General features: G+C 43.8%; 1 protein-coding gene across 1 annotated transcript in view; it reads right to left on the bottom strand.

Annotated features, from left to right (window-relative positions):
* LOC121306749 (serine/threonine-protein kinase TAO2-like) overlaps positions 1 to 26,251 on the bottom strand; it is a 71,193-nt gene that overhangs the window by 11,361 nt on the left and 33,581 nt on the right. The window contains exons 5-16 of the mRNA XM_041238655.1: positions 25,021 to 25,066; positions 23,849 to 23,945; positions 23,285 to 23,398; positions 13,873 to 13,964; positions 13,538 to 13,631; positions 13,340 to 13,421; positions 11,897 to 12,064; positions 10,936 to 11,136; positions 8,789 to 8,920; positions 8,240 to 8,476; positions 2,188 to 2,316; positions 1,541 to 1,744 (exon numbers count right to left, since the gene is read on the bottom strand). Of these exons, the coding sequence (XP_041094589.1) occupies positions 1,541 to 1,744; positions 2,188 to 2,316; positions 8,240 to 8,476; positions 8,789 to 8,920; positions 10,936 to 11,136; positions 11,897 to 12,064; positions 13,340 to 13,421; positions 13,538 to 13,631; positions 13,873 to 13,964; positions 23,285 to 23,398; positions 23,849 to 23,945; positions 25,021 to 25,066 (1,596 nt within the window). The remainder of the gene's footprint in view (positions 1 to 1,540; positions 1,745 to 2,187; positions 2,317 to 8,239; positions 8,477 to 8,788; positions 8,921 to 10,935; positions 11,137 to 11,896; positions 12,065 to 13,339; positions 13,422 to 13,537; positions 13,632 to 13,872; positions 13,965 to 23,284; positions 23,399 to 23,848; positions 23,946 to 25,020; positions 25,067 to 26,251) is intronic.

Genomic DNA, 26,251 nt, shown 5'->3' with positions numbered 1-26,251 from the left:
ACAGTGTGTTAGATCACAGCGCCAAACTGGGACAAAAGCCCAACAGAAATCCTACAATGTGAATTTTCCACAAGCATCCTGCAGGTTCAGAGAAACGCCCCCAATGACATCTTCAGGGCTGAGCTGGGACTGTTCCCCCTTCTAATCCCTATTCAGAAGAGAGCAGCCAAGTTCTGGCTCCACTTAAACCACGCAGACCAGGACTCCTACAAATACAAGACCCTACTGAGCAACCAGCTCTCCCCAGACATGAACCAACTGGTTCTGAGGCTTACAGAACCGAGACACACTCAAACCAGCGAGCCTCAGATACAAGCCACTAACAAAAAATAAATTCCAATACAATAATTTAAAAAATGGACCTTAACTTGAAGAACAAATACACTGAAAATTGAACAGGAACATTAAATTAGTGGAATATCTAAAAATTAAAAATACAAGCAGACAGACAAATTCTAACAAACTACAGACTCTGTGACCACAGCCTGGCCATTGAAAAGGGCACACAAAAATCCTGGGTTACCAGAGAACTAGGGGAGGTTGAAACAGAGACGCACTTCCTGTTATCATGCTCAAAATACATAGAAATACCGGGGAAACATATCCCTAAACTTGAGCCAAATATCAAAATTTAAACTCCTCTCGGACAGCATTAAAGTCCCCATCCCACTGGGAGAAGAGGAGCAGACTGCAAATCTAGAAGCCAAATATGTATCCACCTGTCACAGCCTAAGAGACAGTGTGTAGACACCCTGCAGCAACACATGAGCTGTGACACTGTCAGTAGGGAGGGAGGGAGGGAGGGGGCAGTTCTATTCTGCTCATAACTATGTTTATTTGTTGCATTATAAATGTATTTGGCAATACTGTACTTGTAACAGTCACACCAATAAGAACATTTTAATTTGAGAGAGAGAGAGAGAGAGATCTGTTTTACAGAGGTCCTCCAAACACACACACACACACACACACACACACAGAGGAGAATCAAATCACCAATACACTCAGCTCCTACAGAGAATCAGTAATCAATAGAACGCAGTTGCCATGCTCTGCGGTGTAAAAGTTACACAGGAGTTGAAGGCAGAAAGCAGCAAAGCAAAGCATGTCAGTTAAAAACAGAGACCGTCGGGAGTCTGATGAAGCCAGCAGAGCTCAATCCAGCTCGAAGCTCCACAGACCAGACCCTGAACCACACAGAGGTGAACAGGCTTGCTGTCTTTTTGTTACTGGAAATATAAAATCGATAAAAAGCAGGTCCTTCTTTCAAAGCATATTCGGACCTGAATGTATAAATCTGAAGGGGTCTATAACTAATCAGACTGACTCGTTCAGTTTGTCTTTGCTGCTCTGCTGCTTTCCCTCGCAGTAGGTCAGTACTCTCTTGCTGGTTTACCTCTCAGCAGGCCTTTGTGTTTTGCTATTAGCCTCGTTCTGTATTGTGTGTATCCTGGTTTACCCTTCTGATTGGGTCAGTATTGTTTTTCTTGCTAGTTTAGCGCTCTGATTGGGTCAGTAGTCTCTCTCTCTCCTGGTTTACCTCTCTCAGCAGGTCCTGCTCCAGGTTATGTTTTGCCAGCAGCATCTTCCTCTTATACTGCCGGCCCTGCAGCTCGAAGTACTGCCGCTGGCGCCGGAGCAGGTGGGCCTCCTCCTCGGCCTGGTACAGCTGCATCGTCTCCTTCTGCCTCAGCAGCCACTCCTGCTTCTCCCGCTTTGGGGTGCTCTGGTTCTCCTGCAGCTCCTGGGCAAGACCATACGAGGGCGCCACAGTCACAACAACGAACTATTGTAATGGTAAATCAGAGATACAATACTGTGCACTGCCTGTGCGTGTCTGTCTGTCTGTGTGTCTGCCTCTTCTGCAGCTCCTGGGCAAAACCACACGGGGGCGCCACAGTCGAAACAACAAATTACCGCAATGGTAATCACAGGGATACAATGCTGTGTGTCCGACTCCTCGGCAAGACCACACGAGGGCGCCACTGAGTGACAATAATGGTCAGTTGTAATGGTAATCACAGAGATACAATACTGTGCTCTGCTACACGATAATTTAGCAAACTGCAAGTCTAGTGCCGACCACACGAGGGAGCGAGTCATAATAATGATCGAAATGAGGAGAGAGAGGCACACAGACGAGACAGGCAGACAGACAAGCAGGCAGACAGCCAGACACACACACACCTCTTTGAGCTGTTCCTTGCGCAGTCTATACTCTCGTTTCTGTGCCTCCAGGAGGCTAGTCAGCTCCTTCTTCTGCTGGCCCAGGATGTGCTGCTGGAACTTCTTCTCTTCAGCCATCGCACTTTTCACCTACAGAGAGAAGAGTTAAAAACATCTCTCATCCCTCTCTCCCAGCCCACTTTACCTACAGAGAACAGTCAAAACATTAGGTTATCATCAGAACTTGAACAGATTCATCTACAGTGCCTATAGCAAGTATTCACCCCCTTGGATGTTTTCACAGTTTGTTGTGTTACAACCTGAAATCTTGACGCATTCAAATGGGATTTTGTTCCTTTGATTTACACAAACTACTCAACACTTTAAAGAGGCAACAGAATTTTTACTGTGAAACAATTAATGAAAAATAAAAAAACTGAAATGTCTTGGTTAGATAAGTATTCACAACCCTGAGTCAATACTCGGTAGAACCACCTTTGGCAGCAGTTACAGCTGTGAGTCTTTTGGGGTAAGTCTCTACCAGGTTTGCACATCTGGATCGTACAATGTTATCTCATTCTTGGCAAAATTGTTCAAGCTCTGTCAAGTTGGATGGGGATCGTTGGTGGACAGCAATCTTCAAGTCTTGCCACAGATTCTCAATCGGACAAGTCCAGGCTTTGACTGGGCCACTCTAGGACATTCACTTTCTTGTTTTTAAGCCACTCCAGTGTTGCTTTGGCTGTGTGCTTAGGGTCATTGTCCTGCTGAAAGGTGAATCTCCGTCCCACTCTTGGGTCTTTTGCAGACTGACCAAGGATTTGCCTGTTTTTAGCTCAATCCATTTTTCCCTCTACCCTGACAAGCTTCCTAGTCCGTGCCGATGAAAAGCAATCCCATAGCATGATGCTACCCCCACCATGCTTCACAGTAGGGATGGTGTTGACTGGGTGATGTGCTGTGTTTGCGCTAGACAACGGTTTGCATTTATGCCAAATAGTTCAATTTTGGTTTCATCGGACCACTCTTTTCAGAGTCTCCCACATGCCCTTTTTTGCAAAGGATTTTCCATGGGCTTTTTCAGAAATGGCTTCCTTTTTGCCACTCTTCCATACAGGTCAGATTTGTGGAGTAGCTCAGCTATTGCTGACACATGGAGAGTTTCTCCCATCTCAGCCATGGAACGCTGTAGGTCTTTCAGAGTTGTCATTGGCCTCTTGGTGGCTTCTCTGACCAATGCCCTTCTTATCCAGTTGCTCAGTTTGGGAGGACAGCCTGCTCTAAGCAGATTCTGGGTGGTGCCGTATACCTTCCACTTCTTAATGATCAACTTGACAGTGCTCCAAGGGATATTCAATGCCTTTGAAATCTTTTTATACCCCTCCCCTGACCTGTGCCTTTCAACAACTTTATCCCAGAGTTGTTTTGAAAGCTCCTTGGTCTTCATGGTAGTATGTTTGCTTTGAGTGCACTACCCAACTGTGGGACCTTACAGAGACAGGTGTATTTAATCTGAAATCATGTGAACCACCTTTATTGCACACAGATGGACTCCATTTAATTTCTTGTGTGAATTCTGAAGGCTACTGGTTGCAAGTGAACTTATTTATGAGTGTCAGAGCAAAGGGGGTGAATACTTATCTAATGAAGACTTCAGGTTTTTATTTTTAATTGATTTGTTTTTTCACCCCCCCCCCCCAAAAAAAAAAAAACCCACAAAAAACTTAATAATGTGTGTAAAATAAACAGCGCATGTGAAAGTAAATTAGACTCGACGCTCCTGACAAGTACTGAAAAAAATGGACTGCAAAGGGGCGATACCCTAGTTCCAAAGCCAGGGTTTTGATGATCCACAACCTAAGTCTGTAGAACCTAGTAAAAAGGTATGGGGAGTAGCCCATACTGCTGCATTGCAATTGTCCTTCACAGATACAACCTGGAATTAAGCTCACCTGCCATGCCGCTGAAGGAATGGGCAGTGAGCTTTCTGGAGGGAGCAAGTTGGCCAGCTCATAGGCAGTTCTGCATGTGTCTGCTATCCTATTTAAACAACACATGGTCTGGACTGATTGAGCACGTCACAATGCTTGGGCAGTCTCCACGGCTAGCCACTCAGGAGCTGCATCTTAGACCAGAGTCTCCTGGGCCAATACGAGGTTACTAAGAGCACCTGAATTTCTCCACACACAGCGGAAGCAAGGCATATAACAGTTGCCTTGGCCAGTGGGTCCCAGTCTCCTATTATGGAGAGCCAGAGGGGACAGTGGGTTGATTCCTGGGAGCAAGAGATTACCTCTGCTGTGCCAAACCTCTCTGAGGCACTGGGACCGTCCCAGGGGAGGAAATAGATGGTATATTGATACATGCGATGCACATGTATGTATGGCTTGCTAAAAAGCGAAGCAGCTATTTCAGTTTATCTGCTTTGAAACACACATAAAATAAAGTACTGTAGATAATGCAGCAGTACTTTTTTCTTTTCTTTTGGAAAATGTAGCGGTACTTATGATTGAAAGAGTAGGGTGCCAACGATTTAACTCAATTCAATAATACTTGTTCGTGATTGGAGAATAAATGTTTTATTGATATGCGCTGCAACCAATCCTGCTTACCACGCTGCCAATGAGTTTTGGTGTCAGTTTAAAAGACGAGACGAGAGAGACGCGCGTCAACGGAAAAACAGAATTGTGTTGCTTTTTTTTTAAAATGCCAACTGAAGTTGAAAATGGCAAGCAGGTTTGTACTATTAAAAACTGGATTTCAGAATTCGATGCTGGAAATTTATGGCTGGAGTAGAGAAGCGCTGATGGTAAGCATGTTGACTCTATATACTGTCAACTTTGCACAAAATATGAAGGCAAATTAAGGGGCTTGCAAAATTAACGATTCTTATTAGAGGAATACGAGGCAGTGCTCTAAAAAAGGACAATATCTTAAAGCACTCTAAATCGGACTGCCATATTCGGGCAGGGAAGTTAGAGAATAAGCCACGGTCTGCTGAAGAGATATTTAAGACCACACCATTAGGCCGTGCACGGCATACAGGGGAGCTGAAAGGACAGCAGCGAGTTTCTTGTTTGATTGACTTAGTTTACACGCTTGCAAAAGAAGAACTTCCCTTTGAAAAATTCGAAACATTTAGAGAATTAAGATTACAGTGGCAGTTGGACAGCAAGTCAGTTCGCTTTGCGCTGAAGGTGCGGTGGTGAATCTGGGTGTGAAGAAAGGTCTCGCTGCTCGTCTAAGAGAGGAGAATCTGTGGCTTGTAGCAATTCATTGTCTTAATCATCGGTACGTGTTTTTCAGACAACAGATTAGATAGTACGAATGTTGGTATTCACAAACTCTTCACAGCTGTTTTAATTTGTGTTTTACAGAATACAGCTTGCTCTTAAAGATGCACTGAAGGAAACGTACTTTGATGAAGTGATCAACGTTTAGACAGGCGTCTTCTACCTGTACCAGAGAAGCCCCAAAAAACTGAGACCTGAAAGAATTAGCTGACCTTTTAGAAACAGATGTTGAAAAACCCAGCTGTGTTCATGGTACACGATGGCTGGAACATAGAAGCACTTAGAAAACGCAGCTGAAACTAGAAGCAGAGAGGAAAGTTTTTGAAAACATTAACATCTGCAAAGTTTATTTTGCATTTAATATTCTTTGATAAAATTCTACCTCCACTAGCCAGGTTATCTCTAAATTTACAAAAGGGACAATGCTGACTTTACATACGTTCTGTCCTGTGTTGAAGCAACACTTGCACAAACTCAATCATAGTGACAAACCTGCACGCAAAGGGAAGAAGAGAGTTGGAATTCAAAGCAGTTAGTCTTAGAGATGTCAGAAGGTGTACTGAATTCTTTAAAATCGCACAAGGACGCGTACGTAGACGAAATAAAAAAAATGTGTCGGACAGATTTGACGAATTACTGAAGACTAGACATCCAATTCTGAGCTGCTTGAAGTTGTTGGACCTGTCAGCATGGCTTAGTAATGCAGAGCAATTACAAGTGTTTGGTAAAGAGGAGCCGAGCACTTTACTTGATCAGTGTGCAGAACTTTTAGGTGTGCATGAAAATGCTAAGGAAGTAATTTGTGAATGGAACGAACTTAAAAAATTCAGGCTTAGGGGTCTAGGACTTCTAGACAAAGGTGAATTCTAGAGGAGGGTGACTGGCATGTATAAAACACATTTTCCAAATTTAAAATATGTTCTGCAAGTGCTTCTAGTGAGCCCCATGACCAATGCCCCATTAGATCATTTTCAGTCATGCAGTGTGTTAAAACTGACTGGAGAAACAGGCTAGGAGAAAAGATACTGGAACACCTGCTCAGAATCAAACCAGAAGATCCAGACCCTAAAGAGTCTCGTTAGGCGACCTTCTGGGTCTCAAAAAAACTCTCAAAGGAGACCATCAACTGAGGTTTTACACTTTGATACTTCAGATCAGTGAGAAGCTACTACTCTTAATAGAAATTTACCTGGAATGGGTTTGCCCACAAGCAGTGATGTATAAAACTTAAAATTAAGTTCAGCTTAGTTAAAAAGAGTTGAGTTGTTTAAAAAAAAGAACACAAGTAATACATGAAACAACTCAAAGAAATGTCTGACAATTTAAAACAAATTTTAAAGTGTCATCATGCAGTCTGTTGCCATTACAACCAGCATAGCAGTCGGACCTATTTTGGGTTTTCTGACCTCCAGGACTTTTTTTCAGCATCAGTTGGAACTGTAGTTAGTAAAACCTGAAATGGACCAAACTGCTATGCATTAGGAGTCTTATTTCTAGCCCTGCAATGAATAAACAACGTAATGAAAAAATAAAATTAAAAAAAAATAATTGCTACACGAATCCCAAGTTTTGCTACACAAATTATATTTTGAGTCACAGAATTGCTATACAAACAAAAAATTTATTTCCATTCCTGGACCATCCTCGAGAGGTCAGTTGCCCAGATTTTTTCCACCCTGGGCAGATATACTGCCCACAGCGAGATAAGGTTCTCGTGCCCAGAGCATAGCGATACGAGGCAGTCTTTGTGGTTGTCTGCATCTATTATATGCATCTATTGAACCTTCTGCAACAATGCTGCAAGGCTAGTTAAGACTGCAATTCCAAAACTTGGAGTGCCATTCTACACAGCGCCCGAGCCCAGGCTGGACGTGTCCGTGGTGACAGCCTCCCTTCTGGTAACACTGCCCAACGCTATGCCAAGGCGCAGATGAGCAGGCTGTTTGCACCAAGAGAGTGCCTTTACATAGTGACGAACACCGTCAATAGGTGGTCGTGGTTCAATGCAGGCTGAAAAAACCCTGCTGTTGGACCAGGCTTAGAGCGGTACGTGCGCTGGAGACCCAGAGGTAGGGTCCGAGAAGCTGCTGCCCTCAGGCCTTGAAGTTCTGGAACATAAGCGCCCTGTTGAGCTGAATATCTTTAAATAGTCGGCTATTCTCTGCACTCTGCCGCCCAACACAGCAGACAGCATGGACCCAGGGTCCAAGCACACTCCTAGATAGGAGGCTGTCTCAAAGCCTGGGCTGGCTCTATGCACAACTCACCGTAAGCTCCAACTGTTGAAGGTGACTGGTGACCAGCTATGCGTGAGCTAGTCAACCAAAATAGAGCACTCTGATACCTTTGAGTCTCAATGGTGCCAGTATAGCATCCCTGCACTTCGAAAAGGGATGGGGAGCTACAGAGAGGCCAAATGGCAAGACCATGAACTCGTACGCTGTTCCATGAAAAGCGAACCACGGGTACATAAATGCACTGGTTTTTATGGGGATATGGAAATCTGTGTCTTTAAGGGCCACCGTGGCGAATCAGTCGTCTGGCCTGAATGTGCAACAGCTGTTGCAACGTCAACATTTTGAACCTCCTCCAGCTCAGATACAGGTTAGCCTGCCTGAGCTCGAGGACTGGTCTGAGGCCACCATCCCGCTTCGGCAGGGAGTAGAGCTCACGTTGTGGCTTAGCCCGAGAAGTTAAAAACATCTCTCATCCCCCTCTCTCCCAGCCACTTTCACCTACAGAGAACAGAATCAAAAACATCTCCGTCCCTTCCCTCTCACCTCCTTCTCCAGTATGCCCTGGTGCTTCTTGCTTAGTTTGTCCCCCTCCACTCCGAAGCTGTTCCTCTGCGTCTCCAGCTCCTTGTCCAGTCTCAGCTGGTGCTCATCCATCTCAGCCTTCAGCTTGTTCTCCAGGCCCATGAGCTGCTTCTGGTGCTGCCGTCGCATGCGTTTGTACCCGGACATCTGCTCCCGCAGAGCCGAGCCTTGCTCATGCTCCTGGATCTGCCGAGTCACCTGAGAAGAGAAGATATATATATATATAAATACAGAGAGATCAAGAGAGAGAAGACAGACAGACTGACTGACCCTGCTTGTGCTCCTGGATCTGACAAGTCACCTGAGAGAGAGAGGAGATATAAATAGAGAGACAGTCCCTGTGGCAGTGTGGACGGTTGCAAAGTGATCTGTTCCTGTAGTAAGGCCTGCTCTCACTGCGATTGATTATTGATTGATTCTCACCAGGGAAGCAGTGCGGACGGTTGCAAAGTGATCTCTGTTCCTGTATTAAGCCCTGCTCTCACTGATTGATTATTGATTGATTCTCACCAGGGATGCAGTGCGGATGGTTGCAAAGTGATCTCTGTTCCTGTAGTAAGCTTTGCGCCGCGCTGCTGAACTGCCCTGTTGCTGAGTTTCCATTTCAGGCTGGTAGGGATCGTCGTAGATATTGTCATGACCCTGCAAGGAGAACGAAGGGTTAATCAAATATGATGAGCATGCTGTGGCACCGCACAGCTGCAAGGTACACTTATCAGGTTACAGACCAACAAGGGACTGAGGTGTGGAAACTACAGCTCTGCCCAGAAGTTTTGCATCACCCTATAGAACGAACACATCTTGCTTCATAAAGTCGATGAAATCTGCTGAATAATGTTACGTTAACATATTGAATTTCATACTTGTGGCAGTATGGAAGCCCTGTGTATGTGTGTGTATATGTTAGTGTGCACAGAATATTGGGTTGGCAGGGAGGAGGTTAAATTTCTGTCAAAATACCTGCAGCCACAGGTGTATAAAACAGGTATTAGTTACAATTAGTTTGGAGTTAATGTTGGCGTGTAACGTTGCATTGCTAGTGTCCTGTTTATGTCCGGGAGTGTTTTCTGTAGAGCTTTTGTTTTGGCTGTTGTGCTGTTTTATTTGGTTGATGTGTTTTGTTTATTTGTGTTGATTAAGAGCACATTAACACGTTTAAAACTAGCAGCTTTCTGTATCCGAGTCCCTTCCGATAAACATCCACAACACTGCTGTGTAGTTTTGCATGTATTTATAAACTGAAAACTGACAAAAATGTGACATTACGAAACCTAACAAGAAATACTACTTCCGGTACATGTTTGCAACATCACTTTTGTAGTTTATTTGATTACATGATGTTGAGCATTGTGGGTGCAGGCTCTGTACTAACTGGGGATCGGTCTAGGAGTGTGCTGGTCTGTATAGGCTCTGTACAGTGTGCTGGTCTGTATAGGCTCTGTACTGACTGGGGATCGGTCTATGAGTTTGTGCTGGTCTGTATAGGCTCTGTACAGTGTGCTGGTCTGTATAGGCTCTGTACTGACTGGGGATCGGTCTATGAGTTTGTGCTGGTCTGTATAGGCTCTGTACAGTGTGCTGGTCTGTATAGGCTCTGTACAGTGTGCTGGTCTGTATAGGCTCTGTACAGTGTGCTGGTCTGTATAGGCTCTGTACTGACTGGAGATCGGTCTATGAGTTTGTGCTGGTCTGTATAGGCTCTGTACAGTGTGCTGGTCTGTATAGGCTCTGTACAGTGTGCTGGTCTGTATAGGCTCTGTACTGACTGGGGATAGGTCTGAGTTTGTGCTGGTCTGTATAGGCTCTGTACTGACTGGAGATCGGTCTATGAGTTTGTGCTGGTCTGTATAGGCTCTGTACAGTGTGCTGGTCCGTATAGGCTCTGTACAGTGTGCTGGTCTGTATAGGCTCTGTACTGACTGGGGATCGGTCTATGAGTTTGTGCTGGTCTGTATAGGCTCTGTACAGTGTGCTGGTCTGTATAGGCTCTGTACAGCGTGCTGGTCTGTATAGGCTCTGTACTGACTGGGGATCGGTCTATGAGTTTGTGCTGGTCTGTATAGGCTCTGTACAGTGTGCTGGTCTGTATAGGCTCTGTACAGTGTGCTGGTCTGTATAGGCTCTGTACAGTGTGCTGGTCTGTAAAGGCTTCTGCCTGGGTGTTATTAGTTATTTGCCTTATAGAGATCAACCATTGGATGTCACAGAATTCTCTAATGCTGAATTCATATAAAGAGGTTACACTAGTGGGCTCACAGAACCAACTAAAAGGAAATGTGAGATTACATGAGATTAGCACCTAGTTATCTGCAGGAGTTACTGACCCTGTATCTTCCAAACTGCACTCTGAGATTACAAGATGCGGAGCTGCTGCCTTCGTTTGTAAGGGAAGCTGGGACTATTACAGCTTTCCAGTCGAGACTAAAAACACGCTTCTATAAAATGGCTTTTTTATCTTCGTGGGTTTTAATGTAACTTTTAAAATTGCAGCTTTTGTATTGTGTGTACTGTTATTTAAATCTGTTATTTAAATGGTCTGACTGTGGCAGTTGTATGTGTGACACGCTATACAAATGTATTGTGGTTTGTTCTTTTACAGTGCTTTGCGATAGTTTTGTATAAAAAGCGCTATATAAATGCAATAAATAAATAGTGACCGGGGGCCGGTGAATGACGGAGCTGTTTGAAGTGACCGTGTGCTCTCCCTCCTGCATCATGGCGATCTCGCCGCTGTCGTCTGAGCCCCCGGCCAGGCTGTTCACGGAGCTGCTCTGAGAGCTGGCACTGATTGACATGCTGGGCAGGGAGTGAGAGCTCTCCATGCTGTTCACTGTGCCAGAGTGGTACTGCTCTACCTCCTGAAACGAGAGATACAGAAACACAATAAGAGACAGAGACTACAACCCCTGCTCCGAGACTACAGCCCCCACAATGCCCTGCTCTATATGCTGTTCACTGTGCCGGAGTGGTACTGCTCTACCTCCTGAAACGAGAGATACAGAAACACAATAAGAGAGACAGAGACTACAGCCCCCACAATGCCCTGCTCTATATGCTGTTCACTGTACCAGAGTGGTACTGCTCTACCTCCTGAAATGAGAGATACAGAAACACAATGAGAGAGACAGAGACTACAACCCCTGCTCCGAGACAACAGCCCCCACAATAACCTGCTCTCTATGCTGTTCACTGTACCAGAGTGGTACTGCTCTACCCCCTGAAACGAGAGATACAGAAACACAATAAGAGAGACAGACTACAACCCCTGCTCCGAGACTACAGCCCCCACAATGCCCTGCTCCGAGACTACAGCCCCCACAACGACCTGCTCTCTATGCTGTTCACTGTGCCAGAGTGGTACTGCTCTACCTCCTGAAACGAGAGATACAGAAACACAATGAGAGACAGAGACTACAACCCCTACTCCGAGACTACAGCCCCCACAATGCCCTGCTCCGAGACTACAGCCCCCACAACGACCTGCTCTCTATGCTGTTCACTATGCCAGAGTGGAGTAAATACTGCTACCTCCTGAAACAAGACAGAGATAGAAACAAATCAGAGATAACTACAACCCCTGCTTCGAGACCACAGCCCCCACAATGCCCTGCCCCTCACCTCCTCCTCCTCCGGCCCCTCCTGTGCTGGCCCATTGTGTGCCTCTTGGAACAGGATCTTCTTCATCTTGCGGTACTGTAGGTTATCAAGCTCCCGCACCGCGTCCTTGGTGCGCTGAATCAGATCCATCACCACCGACAGGGGGCGCTCTCGCACCAGGAACCGGTGCTGTGGAGGGGGGGGGAGAGGAGACAGTGAATCTGTCTGTCCGTACCAGGGTTGGGGTAAATTCATTTCAAATTCCTTTTTTAAAAATCAATTCTCATTCCTTCGAAGGACTTGATATTTTAGAGCCATTCATAATTGCTGCGATTGTTCACCTGCTTTCATTTGAAGCCAATTTAATTGATTGACAAACAGCAGATTTCAATTGAAGTCATTTGTTCCCACTGTAAGGAGCTCAGGTTTAACAGAATCCTGCTAATTGCAATTTTGCTCAAAGATGTGAGGGGGTGGATTAAAAGGGATTGTGCATTGAAAATGAATTGCAATTGACCCCAGCCCTGGCTTTACTGACATCATTAGCACAGATCCTGACGACTGTGCCAAATTAACCCTTTCCCCCCCCCCCTCTGTGTAGTAACAAGGTGCGGCAACAGCACCAACTAAACCAGCATTTCTCAAAATGGAGGGGCCGAGCCAAAAAGGGATGGCCATGGTTTGCTGTATTTTTCACATACCTCTTTATAGACGCGCACACTGATAAATCCTCTCCTGATCACTCGTTTTATCACCAAACTCCTCAATAATGCGATCAAAGTCATTATTTTATTACTGTAACCTCTCAAAAAGCTCTGCAAATGTCTGATCTTCTGAGCGCTGGATGCCGAAGCAGCTGTCTCCTTTGTTTAAGGCTGTGGTGAAGGAACTATGCTTATTGCTCAGATCTCTCGGCCATTGAAAGCTTTTCTCTGCATTTTCCAGAGAAAAAATGACTAGAGACCTGTGTATGATGTCTTTGATGTTGGACGGCCTGAAACATTTCTAAAGGAGGGGCCAGCAAACAAAAAAAAAAAAAAAAAAAAAAGGTTTGAGAAGCCCTGAACTAACAATTCATCTTTTGATGTAAACTATTGTTTACCAATTCAGGCATGGAAATAAGGCTCCCATTGCATAGCAGTGTGATCCATTCCAGATTTTACTACCAGCTTGATCAGCCCCAGTGTGTCTAGGTAACAAGCTCAGGTGTGTTTTATTATTAAACTCATAGTGAAACAAGCAATGGATCACACTGCGGTCTGTTTCCCATCCCCGTAATAATAATGCTGGCTATCATCACAGGGATGGAAAGAAGACTCCTGCCGCATAGCAGCCTGATCCATTCCTAGTTTCACTGAGTTTAATAATAAGACACACCTTGTTACCTATACATTGTGGCTGATCAAGATGGTAGTAAAACTGCTATGAAACAGGAGTCTCTCACAATGCTCTCTGCTGAATTACCTTGAGCAGAACGTCTGAAGTGGGACGGTCTTGCGGAATCTTCTGCAGGCAGGAATCCACAAAGTTCCGGAAGTAATCTGACCTGCAGACAGACAGAGCAGAGGTTTCTTTAAATAATTCCCAATATAATTCCCAAAGGGAGGGAGGGACAGAGAGACACAGAGGGAGGGACGGAGACACACAGAGGGATGTTCTCACCAGTGGTTTGACTGCAGTGTGGGTGATTCGTTCTGGGCGATGTGATACAAGGCACTCATTGCATTCATGTTGAACAAGGGAGGCTTCCTCTCAGCTGAAGAGAAAGAATGAATCACAGTGAATACAGCCAGCATTAAACTTATTAGAAACCATTCAATCTATATATTAAAAAAAAAGATGAAACCACAGTATTAACCAGTTGAGATCTACACTCTCAGAGCTGCTGTTAGGTTCCAATGTGGATGGGAATTACAACAGAGTTTAATAAGAATGAAACAGTGTGGCACATCTTACTGATAGAAGCCCCCTATAGATGCACAGGTGGAAATTCTCACCCAGTTCAATGCAGGTGATTCCCAATGACCAGACATCCACCTTCCCATCATACTGTCCTTCATCCATTGCCAGAATCACCTCTGGGGCCATCCTGAGAGAGAGAGAGAGCGAGAGATAGAGAGAGCTGTCATTAAGCATTAAGATATACAACAAAAAAGAAGTCTCAAGAAGCTTTGAGTTCAGGGGCAGCTCTTCAATCACAGATTGAACAGCACCACCTGCAAACCTTGACATGACTAGAGGTGTCACAAGAAAGATTTGTTTCTAAGTTAATATATTAGTTTAACGGGAAAGTTTGCTACCTTGGGGGATTGACGGCTTTTGAATTGCCGTTTTTCACTTGGCACGTACAATTAGAAATGCCACACAGTTTTGCATTTATGCTTTTAATTCCAATAAACATTCAAATAAAATGTTTACTTAACCCTTTCCAGTCCAATGTCAGACCCTGTCTGACACCATCGAAAAGACGTCAAGCACAGGTCTCTAGTCGTTTTTTTCTCCATGAAAAAAAAAACGAGAAAACCCTTCAATGGCCGAGTGAGATAGATAGGAGCCAAGAGAAGCCGAAAAGAAGGTGCGGATCTCAGCAATAGACATAGCCCCTGCACCACAGAGGTAACGTGAACAAACAAGATAGCTGCTTCCGCATCCAGCGCTCAAAGAATATCACAGCCATTTGCAGAGCTTTTTGAGATGTTATATTAAAAAAATAATGACTTGGATCGCATTATTGAGGAGTTTGGTGATAAAACGAGTGATCAGGAGAGGATTGATCAGTATGCACGTATTATTGTATTAGATAAATACAAACTAATGCCTTGAACTAAAATCTGCAGTTCCTGTTCAATTCGAATGACAACCACTACCAAATGGGAAGAGCCTCTCTGACCGTCAATCACCGAGCATATATACAAAAGCTGCCCTATCAGGGCCCTGCTGTGAGGGGGAAGTCCCTCCCACCTCCTGTTGAAGAGGGGCGTCCTCACAGCAGCACATCGCCATTTTCTCTCTCGTCTCACCGAGACAGGCTGTAGATAGCTTTCGCTTCTACTACCGAATCTGGCTGATTTGTTGGATTTACCCACAAATTCTAAATAATTCACGGTAAAATCGCACTTCAAGCATGTCTAAAAGAGTACCCTTTTAAGAGCCATTAAGTCTGCCAGACGAGTAAGTGAGCTTCATGCACTGTCCATCGATGACACATGTATGGCTTTCACTGGAAGTGACTCGCGGGTAACATCAAGAACAAATCCATCCTTTTTGCCAAAGGTGGTATCCTCATTCCATATTAACCAACCAGTGGTTTTGGAAACTTTCAGATCTCCCCTGCACGAGTCAGAGGAGGACCGTAGACAGCACACGCTATGCCCAGTTTGGGCTCTGCGCTGTTACCTGGACAGGACGCCGTCCTGGAGACAGTCCAACCAGCTGTTTGTCTGCTATGGGTCCCGCTCTAGAGGTCAGGCCCTATTGAGCAACGTCTAGCGCACTGGGTGGCAGATGCGATACGCTTGGCGTATGAACAGACGGACTCCTCCTTACCGGGGGACATTACGACCCATTCTACCAGGGGACAGGCAACTCTGTGAGCTTTCCTTCATGGTGCCTCCTTAGATGAGTTATGCAATGCTGCTACATGGACAGGTAGTCAGACATTTGTGCGTTTCTACTGACCCTCTCTGGACTCCAGAGTTTTGCAGGTGGCATGCCCTTAGGCGTCACTTGGGCTCTGATGCTATTGCCGTGGGGCTGTACTGTCAGTAATCTGGAGTCACGAGAGCTTTGGTACAGCTTTCCCCACTCGGTAATGGTTGTCACTCGAATTGAAAGGGAACGTTAGGTTATTACCATAACCCTGGTTCCCTGAAAGAGAATGACAACCATTACCCTTCGAGGTCGTGTCCCCAGCTGACCTCTGTTTACGAAAGAAAATGGCGATGTGCTGCTGTGAGGACGTCCCTCTTCAACAGGAGGTGGGAGGGACTTCCCCCTCACAGCAGGGCCCTGATAGGGCAGCTTTTATATATATGCTCAGTGATTGACGCTCAGGCTCTTCCCATTCGGTAATGGTTGTCATTCTCTTTTCAGGGAAGCAGGGTTATGGTAATAACCTAAAGTTTCAGATGAAGCCCCTCTTCCAAAAACATTTTTTTTAAATGAAGGCACTAAGTGCTTTAAAATGGTGGGAAATGCATGAATCCGGACTTTCACTGCCAGCAAACTTAAAGCACTGTTTGTGTACTCCTGTACCATCAGAAAGAGTGCTCAGCACAGCAGGTGGTATAATAAGTGCACAGAGAAGCACTCAACGCCAAACACGTTGATCAGTTGGTGTTTTTTGAAGAAAAACCTCAAGTGAACAACGGTGCAGTTCTGGCACAGCTCCAGCCCTGGGGGGCCGGCAGGTTTCTGGTTCTCGTTCCACCTGTGCCCTCGATTGCCTAATTGAATTATTTGCTTAATTTGACATATGTAACCCTTTTTTTCTTCCTCTTAAGCAGCTGGAGATTTAAAGAGAGACCTATAAAACCTGTCAGACCTATAAAACCAGAAAAAAAAAACCCAACTCACTTGTGGTTTAAAAAAAGGTAATGCCTCTGATTTGTTTTGATGCTTTCTTGCCAACATGAACACATTGTTTGGTATTTCTTTAGCGAAGAATGAGTAGTGCGTTTGCTCTGTGCTTGCTCTCGAGTTGTAAAAATGGTTATTTACACTTGTTTCAGGAACAATTACTCAGGATCGTAGGGTTTTGCAGTTAGCATTACTGGATTATACCGATAAGCAACTTTTTGTGCTTTATTAGTTGCAGGGCTTGCAACATTTTGATAATGGTACTTGCCTTTCACCACTGTCGACATTTGGTTGTCCAAAAAAATGTAAAGTTGGCCATAATTGACCTATGGACTGATTTGTACAAAGTACATTGCATTCAATATAGGTACAGTCAGGGTTCATACACTTATTCAACATAAAAATTCCACTCTTTCTCCAGAATTCCAGACTTTCTATGGTTTTTTGATAGTTATCCACATAGGCAGGCAGACGCAGAGCATTATAGCTCAACATTATAGACGCAGAACATTAAAGTTGCTCCTGGTTTTCTAAAAGTATGTGTCAGAATCTGGAAGTACATATCTAGCAAGAGACAATGCAGGTATGCAAAAGTGAAGTAAGATACAGTCCAAGAAATTTTCAATATTTGAGAACTATGTTGCATTATTTACAAAAATAATATACAAAGTTGTACACTGCAAGTATACCTGTGCCAAACAAGGACAGTATAATGGTACCAATAGTATACTAAAACCAGACAATTCTGGATACTGGATTCTGATCAAAACTTCTTTACATCCTCTGTTAAATGTTGAACACTATGGGTGGTGAAAAATAAAAATTGAAATAGCAAATGTGCACACATTATATATTAAAATGCGCAATTGTCATGTATTAGGCATACAAGCACATTAATCAAATCCTAAATACAGTACACCCTCGCTATAACAACCCTGTTTGGCTCCAAAGCCTTTTGTTCGCTACTTTAAAAGGACAATTCAAAACGAACAATGTTGCTGGAGTAAGTTGAGGAAATCACCTGGATAAAGGCATTAGCTAAACTATTAATAATATTAGTACTGTTTTATTCTTTGATTTTCTTTATTATTACAGTATTTGTCACTACTAGCACTAATTAATAATAGCAATGAGATTGTGTTTCAATTGCAAATGCTTATTGAAATCTTGATCCCTTATTAAAAAATAATAATAAAAAAATCTAAATCAAAATGTTAAATCCGAGTCAGTGATAATAACTATCGTATTTGATTTTTATTTTTTTTCCCTGGGTTGGGAAATAACGTTAACGATTTAATAAAGGTCACAAGATAACACGTGAATCTTGGTGAGCAGAGTACAGTAGCTTGTAATTCCTGTCTGCAACTTTGTTAATAAAAAAAATAGCCTTCAATATAAAAGTATATACTTTGGCTGTCGTGGTGTCCGTTTCATATACCAGTGCGCTGACTAGATAGGATAGCTTGAATTGTCAGAGGTGTTACACAGGGCTATCCTCGCTGGATTTGGTCACAAGCAATGTGTACGTCACCCTGGAAATCACTCAAGCATTACCAGTGAAAAACACTGATCTCTCTAAAGGTGTTTCACGAGATTATCTGTGAGCGGAAGCTCGATTGAGAAGCCGCTGTTTGATTAAAAGCACAGAACGTTGTCCTTTTATAGAGTAAAAAAAATAATAATTGGATTGCCCGACGGGCAAGCAGGCAAAAAAAAGACGTCATCCGACAGATATTTTTGGTTGTCCCGGAACGTCGGGCTAGCGATCGTGAGAGCCCCGATACGTATCACAGCCCATGTATCGAGGTAAATATCATATCATCGTCAGGCTAAAGGTTAAGCCCCTCCAAATTCCTCTTACCCCTGCTCAATCACATGCTCTTGGTTGGACCAATTTATACCTATGTTTCATTAATGTCAGGTCCCTGTCTAATAAGACTCTCCTAATTAGTGATTTTATTCAGGATTACAACATTGACATTCTCTAACTGAAACATGGCTTGGACTGAATGACAATGTTTCCCTGACTGAGGCGTTTCCTCCTAACTATTCTTTTTTCCAGAAATCTCACTCTACTGGGCAGGGAGGTGGACTCGCTACTGTTTTCCGTAGAGAATCAAAACAGGAAATTGAAGGTTATTCATCTTTTGAAGTTTCAACCTTGACATTAAACAGTCCATTACCAGTTCATATTGTAATTATGTACTGACCACCTAAGTCAAACCCGCTATTTCTGACTGAATTTGGGGCTCTGCTATCTATATTGATGGTCAAACATGATAGGATTCTTTTATTGGGTGATTTTAACCTTCATGTTGACATCGATTCTGATTCTAACTCCTTGGAATTTTTGAAGCTGCTGGATTCCTTAGTTTATATCCTGCATGTCAAAGGTTCTACGTTTAATCGTGACCATACTTTAGATCTGGTCCTTTCTCGTGGTTTAGCTGTTAAGAACGTCATAACCCTAGATCTTACTATTTCTGATCATCTTGCCATTCTTTTTGTGGTGAATCTGCCAGTATCTACAAAGGCTGTGGACTGTACATTTAAATCCCAAGTAATTCATTATTCACCTGCTGCTAAGCTTTCTGATGTCTTGATCTCATTACCACTCCTTGAGTCCTCATCAGTAGATGAGCTGGTTAATACCTACACCATCATCATGGTATCTTAGATACTGTAGTGCCAAACAAAACTCAGAGAGTGTCTTTTAAAAAAAGCTCACCGTGGTTCAATGAATCTAATTTGCACGTTCATTACATCGCATGGAAGGGCCACCTGGTTAAACACATGAAGGTTCTGGCTTTGGTTAAATCATCATATTATTCTAATTTAATTGAAACAAATAAATAATTCTAGATTTGCTGCCCTAGATAAATTAATTAATCCTTCCCCTAATAGTCCTACCCTTGACATTGGCTCCTCTCACAGCTGCAATGACCTCATTTAAAAATAAAATGCTAGACATCAAAAAGGAGATTCCAGACACCTTCTATTAAGAAGGATTCCAGCACAATTTTACCAACTACACCTATTAAGCTACTATGGGGGCTTTTTCTTTGATTACCTTGCAGGAACAGACAGATCTAGTTCAACATACGAGAGCTACCACAAGCTCTCTTGATACTATTCCTACAAAACTATTACAAGATGTTCTTGGTGTTATTAATACCCACATTAAAAAAATGATAGAAGGTTCACTTTCCTCCAGTACAGTTCCCTCAGCTCTTAAGTCGCTGTGGTAAAGCCTATGCTTAAGAAACACAACTTGGACCCTAAAGTCCTCAATAACTATGGGCCAATTTCCAATCTACCATTCTTAGATAAGGTTCTAGAGAGAGTTGTTGCAATTCAATTACAAAAATGTCTAACTTTTAATGGTATATCCAGTTTCAATCTGGTTTTCGTGCTGCACATAGCACTGAGACGGCCCTTGTCAGAGTTGTGAATGATCTGCTGATAAATTCCGACTCTGGCTGACACAGAGAATATTGCATGTCTTTGTTATTATATAATATTTACATTGAGACCCTGCTACAGGGGTCTCCATACTCCTTGAGCTTCCCTGCCGCTCCACATGGTGCCCCAGCCAAGGCTGGAAGCATCTGTGGTGGCAACCTCTCTCCTGGTAACGCTGCCCAGTGCCACGCTGAAGTGTAGGTGAGCAGGCTGTGTCCACCAGGACAGCTGAAACGTCACTATTGTGAGCTTTCTGTTGAGCTGAAAAAGCTTCAGACAAGCGGGTATTCTCTGCACTCTGTCTTCCGATGAGAGTGGTCAGCATGGTCCTGGAATCCAGACACGCTCCTAACTAGGAGTGCGTTCGTGAAGGTGTGAGCTGGCTTTTTGCATAGTTCACTGACAGACCTAAACAAAGCAGGTGGTCTGTGACAAGTTTCGTGTGCGCCCTTGCTTGCGCTGGAGATTGAGCACAAATGAGCACTCTGATGCCCCCTGAGTCTCATGGGGCTAGAATAGCTTCTATGCACTTTGAAAATGCACGGGGGAGCTAAACAGAGGCCGCACAGTAGAACCCAAAACTCGTACGCTGTCCCTTGGAAAGAGAATCTGAGGAACTACTTCTTAAGAAGTAAGCGTCTTTTAAGTCCACTGTAGTGAACCAGTCGCCCGGCCTTATTGACTGCAAAAACTGCGGCATGGTTAACATTTGGAGCCTTCGTTGACTCTGACATGGATTAACCTGTCTGAGATCGGGGACTGGTTTGGGGTCACCATCCTGTTTGGGCACCAGGAAGTACCTGGAGTAAAATCCTTCTTCCAAATGAACAGGATGGACCGTGCAAATAGTCCACTTCTGCAGCAGGGCTGTCCCCTCCTGAGAGAACACCAATGCGTCTCGAAGATCCGTGACTAACGTTGTAATCGCGCCCAGATGAAGGAGGAACGTGTCTGAAATGCAGCGAACAGCCCGTCTGTACAGTATTGAGCATCCAGGTCTCCAAGGTGCATTGACGCCAGTACTCCAGGTGACTCCCTGAAAAGGGGCCCTGGGCCTGTGGCAGCAAATTGCTAAGGCTGCTGCTTAGCCTGGCGCTTAGCCTGAGGCGTTTGCATTTGCCGGCAGATCTTACTGAAGTTCCCTCTTTGCGCGGCCGCGGGTCGGTTATAGAAACCCCCTCTGGCTTTAGTGTTTCAGGCTGCTGGAGCCTTGGTTTCCATTTTGGTGCCGGTCTATGTACTGGAGACGGCCTCTTTGGAAGCAGACGCACCAGTACAGCATATATGACTAGTACCCAAGGAGACTGTTGAACACGTATGTAGCAATGCTGCTATGCAGCTGGCAGTGCGACAACAAATGACTAACCAGCGCTGAATAGATCAAAGATGGTACTGACTTGTATCAAATGCTTAACACCTGGACTGTTTACTACAGTACAACGTACAGTACACACAGAACACGTCTACAGTGCACAAGCACAATAACACAGTGCAGTACAGTATGGTACAGCATGATACACACGGTACAGTGTACGGTATAAGAAAGGTGCACACAGCATGGTACAGTGCAGAGCACGGTCCACTACCGTTACAGTAACCTTGTTCATTAAGAACAGTGGTAGATCACTGACCTACAGTTACTGAAGAACCAGTATGTGGGGATGCTCACCCGTATAGCTTCTGGCTTAACAAACACAGTCCTAAGACTGGAGGAATCATGCTCTCAATGTGACAGCCCTCGCAATGCTACTTCAAGCAGAGACCAGAGCGGCAACGAAACACCGCGGGAAGGACTGCGAGCGATCAGACATGAAGCAGAGCTGAGCCCAGCGACTGCTAGTGAAACGGAAGGGTAACCTTGTTCGTTGTACGAAGTACCGGCGGTAACAGAAGCAGGCCTGGGACTTACAGTTACCACAGGAGCAAGATAGGGATGCCCACCTATAAAGCCGCTGAAGGACTTAAACAACAATGCTGACTGCATAGCGCATGAAGTAATTTATTAAAACACGCAAAATAAATCGCAAACAATACGACAGAAGCAAACAATCAGATATAATGTGTACTTACCTGATCGTAGATCAGGCAGTGAAAGGAAAAACGATGACTTTTGAGTGGCTGTAGTCTCTCTTATGCCCTCGGGGGCAGGTATGACTATCACAGGCACTACGTGTAGCTTTCAAATATCAGTTCAGGTTAGACGGTATCAAAGGATTAATACCCATGAGGTAATGGTTACATTTCGTACTTGAAAGGGAAGTGAACATATTACACCTGTTTTGGCCTCTTTACACTGGCTCCCTGTGCAGTATAGAATTGATTATGATTTGGCTGTTAACTTACAAGGTCCTCAGTGGATTAGCATCTAGTTATGTGCAGGAGTGTGACCCTGTACCTTCCAAACAGGATGCAGGGCTGCAGGTTAATCCTACGGTCAACAGAAGCAACACAAGAGGAGGGAGGGCTTTTTGTTCTAAATTATGGGATGCTCTGCCTTCGTTTGTCAGGGAAGCTGGGACCGTTACAGTTTTCAAGTCAAGACTGAAAACGCAAAAAGACTTTTATAAAATGGCTCTCTTATCTTAGTGGGTTTTAAGGTAACTTTAAAACAGCTGCTTTTGTATTGTGTGTACTGTTATTTAAATAGTCTGACTGTGGCAGTTGTATCTGTGACATACTATATAAATGCATTGTGGTTTGTTCTTTTTTTCTGCTATGTATTGTACAGTGCTTTGCGATACTTTTGTATAAAAAGCTTTGTAAATGCAATAAATAAATATAGTAATATCTACAATGTATTGACAATGACAATCAACCATTTTGTTACAGACTTTCTAACAAGTCTGACAAACAGTTAAGGCTGTTAATTAAATTCTTGTAAAAACACCCAATACAGCAGCAGGACAGTTTACACTGCCTGTGGGTCTACTTTCAATGTTTTCAAACAAATTGGCTTCATCACTGCCAATCTCTTACCTGGCATACTTCCTCATCCAGGGCTTCTTTACCCAGTTCTATACCAGTCTGCCAGATCAAAACGAGCACTGTATGCAACTCTCCGATTGGTGGAAGTGTTATTGGCGATACAGTAAATACTACCAATAAAGCCAAAATAAATTCTGTCCGTTATGCGAACCTTTTATGCCCTCCCCCAGGATACAGTGACTGGATCACGTTTTGTTTTGCTGAAGACACTAGCTGTACACTAGGTGGCGCTTACTAATCTAAACACTTTGACCGTCACCCTTATATATGCATCTAAGGCATGGAACTGAAGAGCATCTTCTGAACTCAGAGTCAGAGCAACATCAATGTAATTTACAGATCTGAGTATGATTAGCACGTGACAAAGCTAACGGGGGTGCTCACCAATATGGCGTCCCCACGAAGGAGTTCGCGGGCGCGATGATGGAAGCGGAGCCAAAATCCCCCAGCTTGACCTGACCCGGTTCTGTAAGGAGGATATTACCTGCCTTCACATCCCTGAGGAGAGAGAGACAGGGGGTTTGTATACAGATAAAAAGGAGACAGACACAGAGAGAAGGGGAGAGACGGGGGGTTTGTCTACAGATAAAAGGAGACAGACACAGAGAGAAGGGGAGAGACGGGGGGTTTGTATACAGATAAAAGGAGACAGACACAGAGAGAAGGGGAGAGACGGGGGGGTTTGTCTACAGATAAAAGGAGACAGACACAGAGAGAAGGGGAGAGACGGGGGGTTTGTATACAGATAAAAGGAGACAGACACAGAGAGAAGGGGAGAGACAGGGGTTTTGTATACAGATAAAAGGAGACAGATACAGATAAGGGGAGAGACAGGGGGTTTGTATACAGATAAAAAGGAGAAAGACACAGAGAAGGAGAGAGACAAGGGGTTTGTATAGATACCGACAGACACGCCCACACTAAGATTTATTATTTATTTTCTCGTACCTGTGTATCATATTGTGAGAATGCAGGTATGCCAGGCCCTGCAGTGCACCATGGGTAATAGCAGCAATCTCCACTTCCTGTAGCGGCTTCTTGTGTACTGGTGGGGGGGGGGGAGGACAGGATTAATAAAAAAAAAAAAAAAATTCTTTCAAGAATACAAGAATAGAAAAAGACTCACATTATACAGCAGTGTGATCCAGTCCTGGTTTCTCTAGGAGTTTAATAATAAGACACACCTGAGCTTGTTACCTAGACACACTGGGGCTGATCAAGCTGGTAGTAAAACTTGGAATGGATCACACTGCTGTGCAATAGGAGTCTGATTCCCATCCCTGGCATTACAAAAAGTATTTGCAGTTCCTTAACCACATGTAAAAAAATAAATATAACAGTGGTGCAACAACTAAATCAATACATCAATAACTGATCATCTGTCCTTAAATTTCCTGAGCTTCAGTTTCATATTAGTGAATTGATGCATCAAATTTGAACCCAGTTTGAAGTCTCCTGTTGCTGGTTTGCATTAAAACCTTGAGTGTGTGAGAGTGCTCTTCTTTTAGTGCTTGTACAGTTGCTAAGATACACAATTCAAGCCTCTACATCCACATCCATCCATTATCATAAACCGCTTAATCCTTTACAGGGTCGCAGAGAGCCGGAGCCTAACCCTGCAGACACAAGGGTGCAAGGCGGAACTACACCCTGGACGGGATTCCAGACCATCGCAGGACACCACACACACACACAGGGCAATTTAGAGTGACCAATCAGCCTGAACAGCATGGCTTTATACTGTGGGAGGAAACCCACAAGAACACAGGGAGAACATGCAAACTCCACACAGACAGACTAGGGCAGAATCGAACCCAGGACCCTGGTGCTGTGAGGCAGCAGCGCTAACCACCACGCCACAGTGACGCACTACATTCACATCGGACAAACCAAAATCAGAAGTAGGTCTACTGTATTCACGTTTTCTTCATATTAAAAAAACCTCGATTTTGAAAAGTAACACGCCAGTGCATCACTTTAACGATCTATCCCAGAGCTGGTTAAGGTCCCTGCAGCTATATACAGAACAATTCTCCACGCACATGCACATCCAGGCACTGTAAAGATCTCAAATGTGAAGAAACAAACACATGTTTTTATAGCAGAACAAGATCACTTACCCTCCAGCAAATCTGAAGCAGAGCCCAAACAATACTCCATGACAAGCTGAAAGAGAGAGAGAGAGAGAGGAGAGAATGAGCACGTTCAGAATACCCAGCCACAAGAGATCAGTAGATACTACGCTGGGACAAATATCCGAACGTTCAAACTAATTTTTTTTTTTTTTTTTGCAGGTATTCGGATTCAAAAATGAGCTGTTCATATTAGCTGCAAACGTTAAAAATGCCTTGCGCTTCTTTACCGTCTTACCAGAATTTGTGTGACAGTTTTCAAAAAATGTCAAATGGAAAAAAAAACAACCTCTACAGTAAGTGAGAGTGACATAGTGGATGGCTAAGTATGTGAACTTGCCTCATTCTCTATGCCTGCCTGCCACACGGCTCCCCTGGGTCCTAAAGTAACCACACATACTGGCCGTGAATTTTGCAGACATTAAAGATTTGCTGAGATAAGGGGGTTTAACAATAGAATACGGGAGAAAGATCTGAACCCGGGAGGAGAGTCCAAAATACTGGAGACTCCTGGTGAAGATATATATATATATATTTATGAACAAACCAGTCACTATAACACGTTGAATCAATCTTTTAGATGTAGCGCTACTGTGGTGGAATTCTTTCAAACAGCTCGGTTGTGGTTCTAACCTTAATTTATAAAGTCATACAACGCAGGATTCAACAATATTGTGGCCCGCATTACTACTTTTTTTAAAATCGCTGTCTTCATAGGTGTGTGTGACTTGTTAGTTACCAAAATCTCAGTCAACAGCTGAAGACCTAAGAGGATAATTTCGTACCACTTAATTTGCACCAATGAAACAGCCTGGTTAACCGTACTGATGGTATATCAAATGCTTCGATGACAGATATGGTTGCATTCTTGTAGAACTTACAGATAAAACAAAATACATTTCGACAAGGAATTGCATTAGTTCCATTAGTTAGTTGAGCACAAGGTGGTTTCAATAAATACTTTCTGATTTAAATATAGGCCACTGTGTCATAGTTTGGGATATTCAGTCTAAAAACGGTAGGTAGGTGTTTATTTTTTTAAATTATTTTGATAAAGCGACAACCAAAATGGTGAGCCCCCCCCCCCCCCCCCCATTTACAATGCCATTTCCATGTTTGTTTTATTTGAAGTGTTTAAAGTTACATTTCAGTTTGCTTGTTCAGCTACAAAACGTTTAACTTGAACTGCTATTTGGCATCCTTTGTGTTGTAGTTAATT

Source organism: Polyodon spathula, chromosome 50, assembly GCF_017654505.1.
Source record: "Polyodon spathula isolate WHYD16114869_AA chromosome 50, ASM1765450v1, whole genome shotgun sequence".
NCBI classification, from domain to species: Eukaryota; Metazoa; Chordata; class Actinopteri; order Acipenseriformes; family Polyodontidae; genus Polyodon; species Polyodon spathula.
This window is presented reverse-complemented; position numbering and strand designations above follow the sequence as displayed.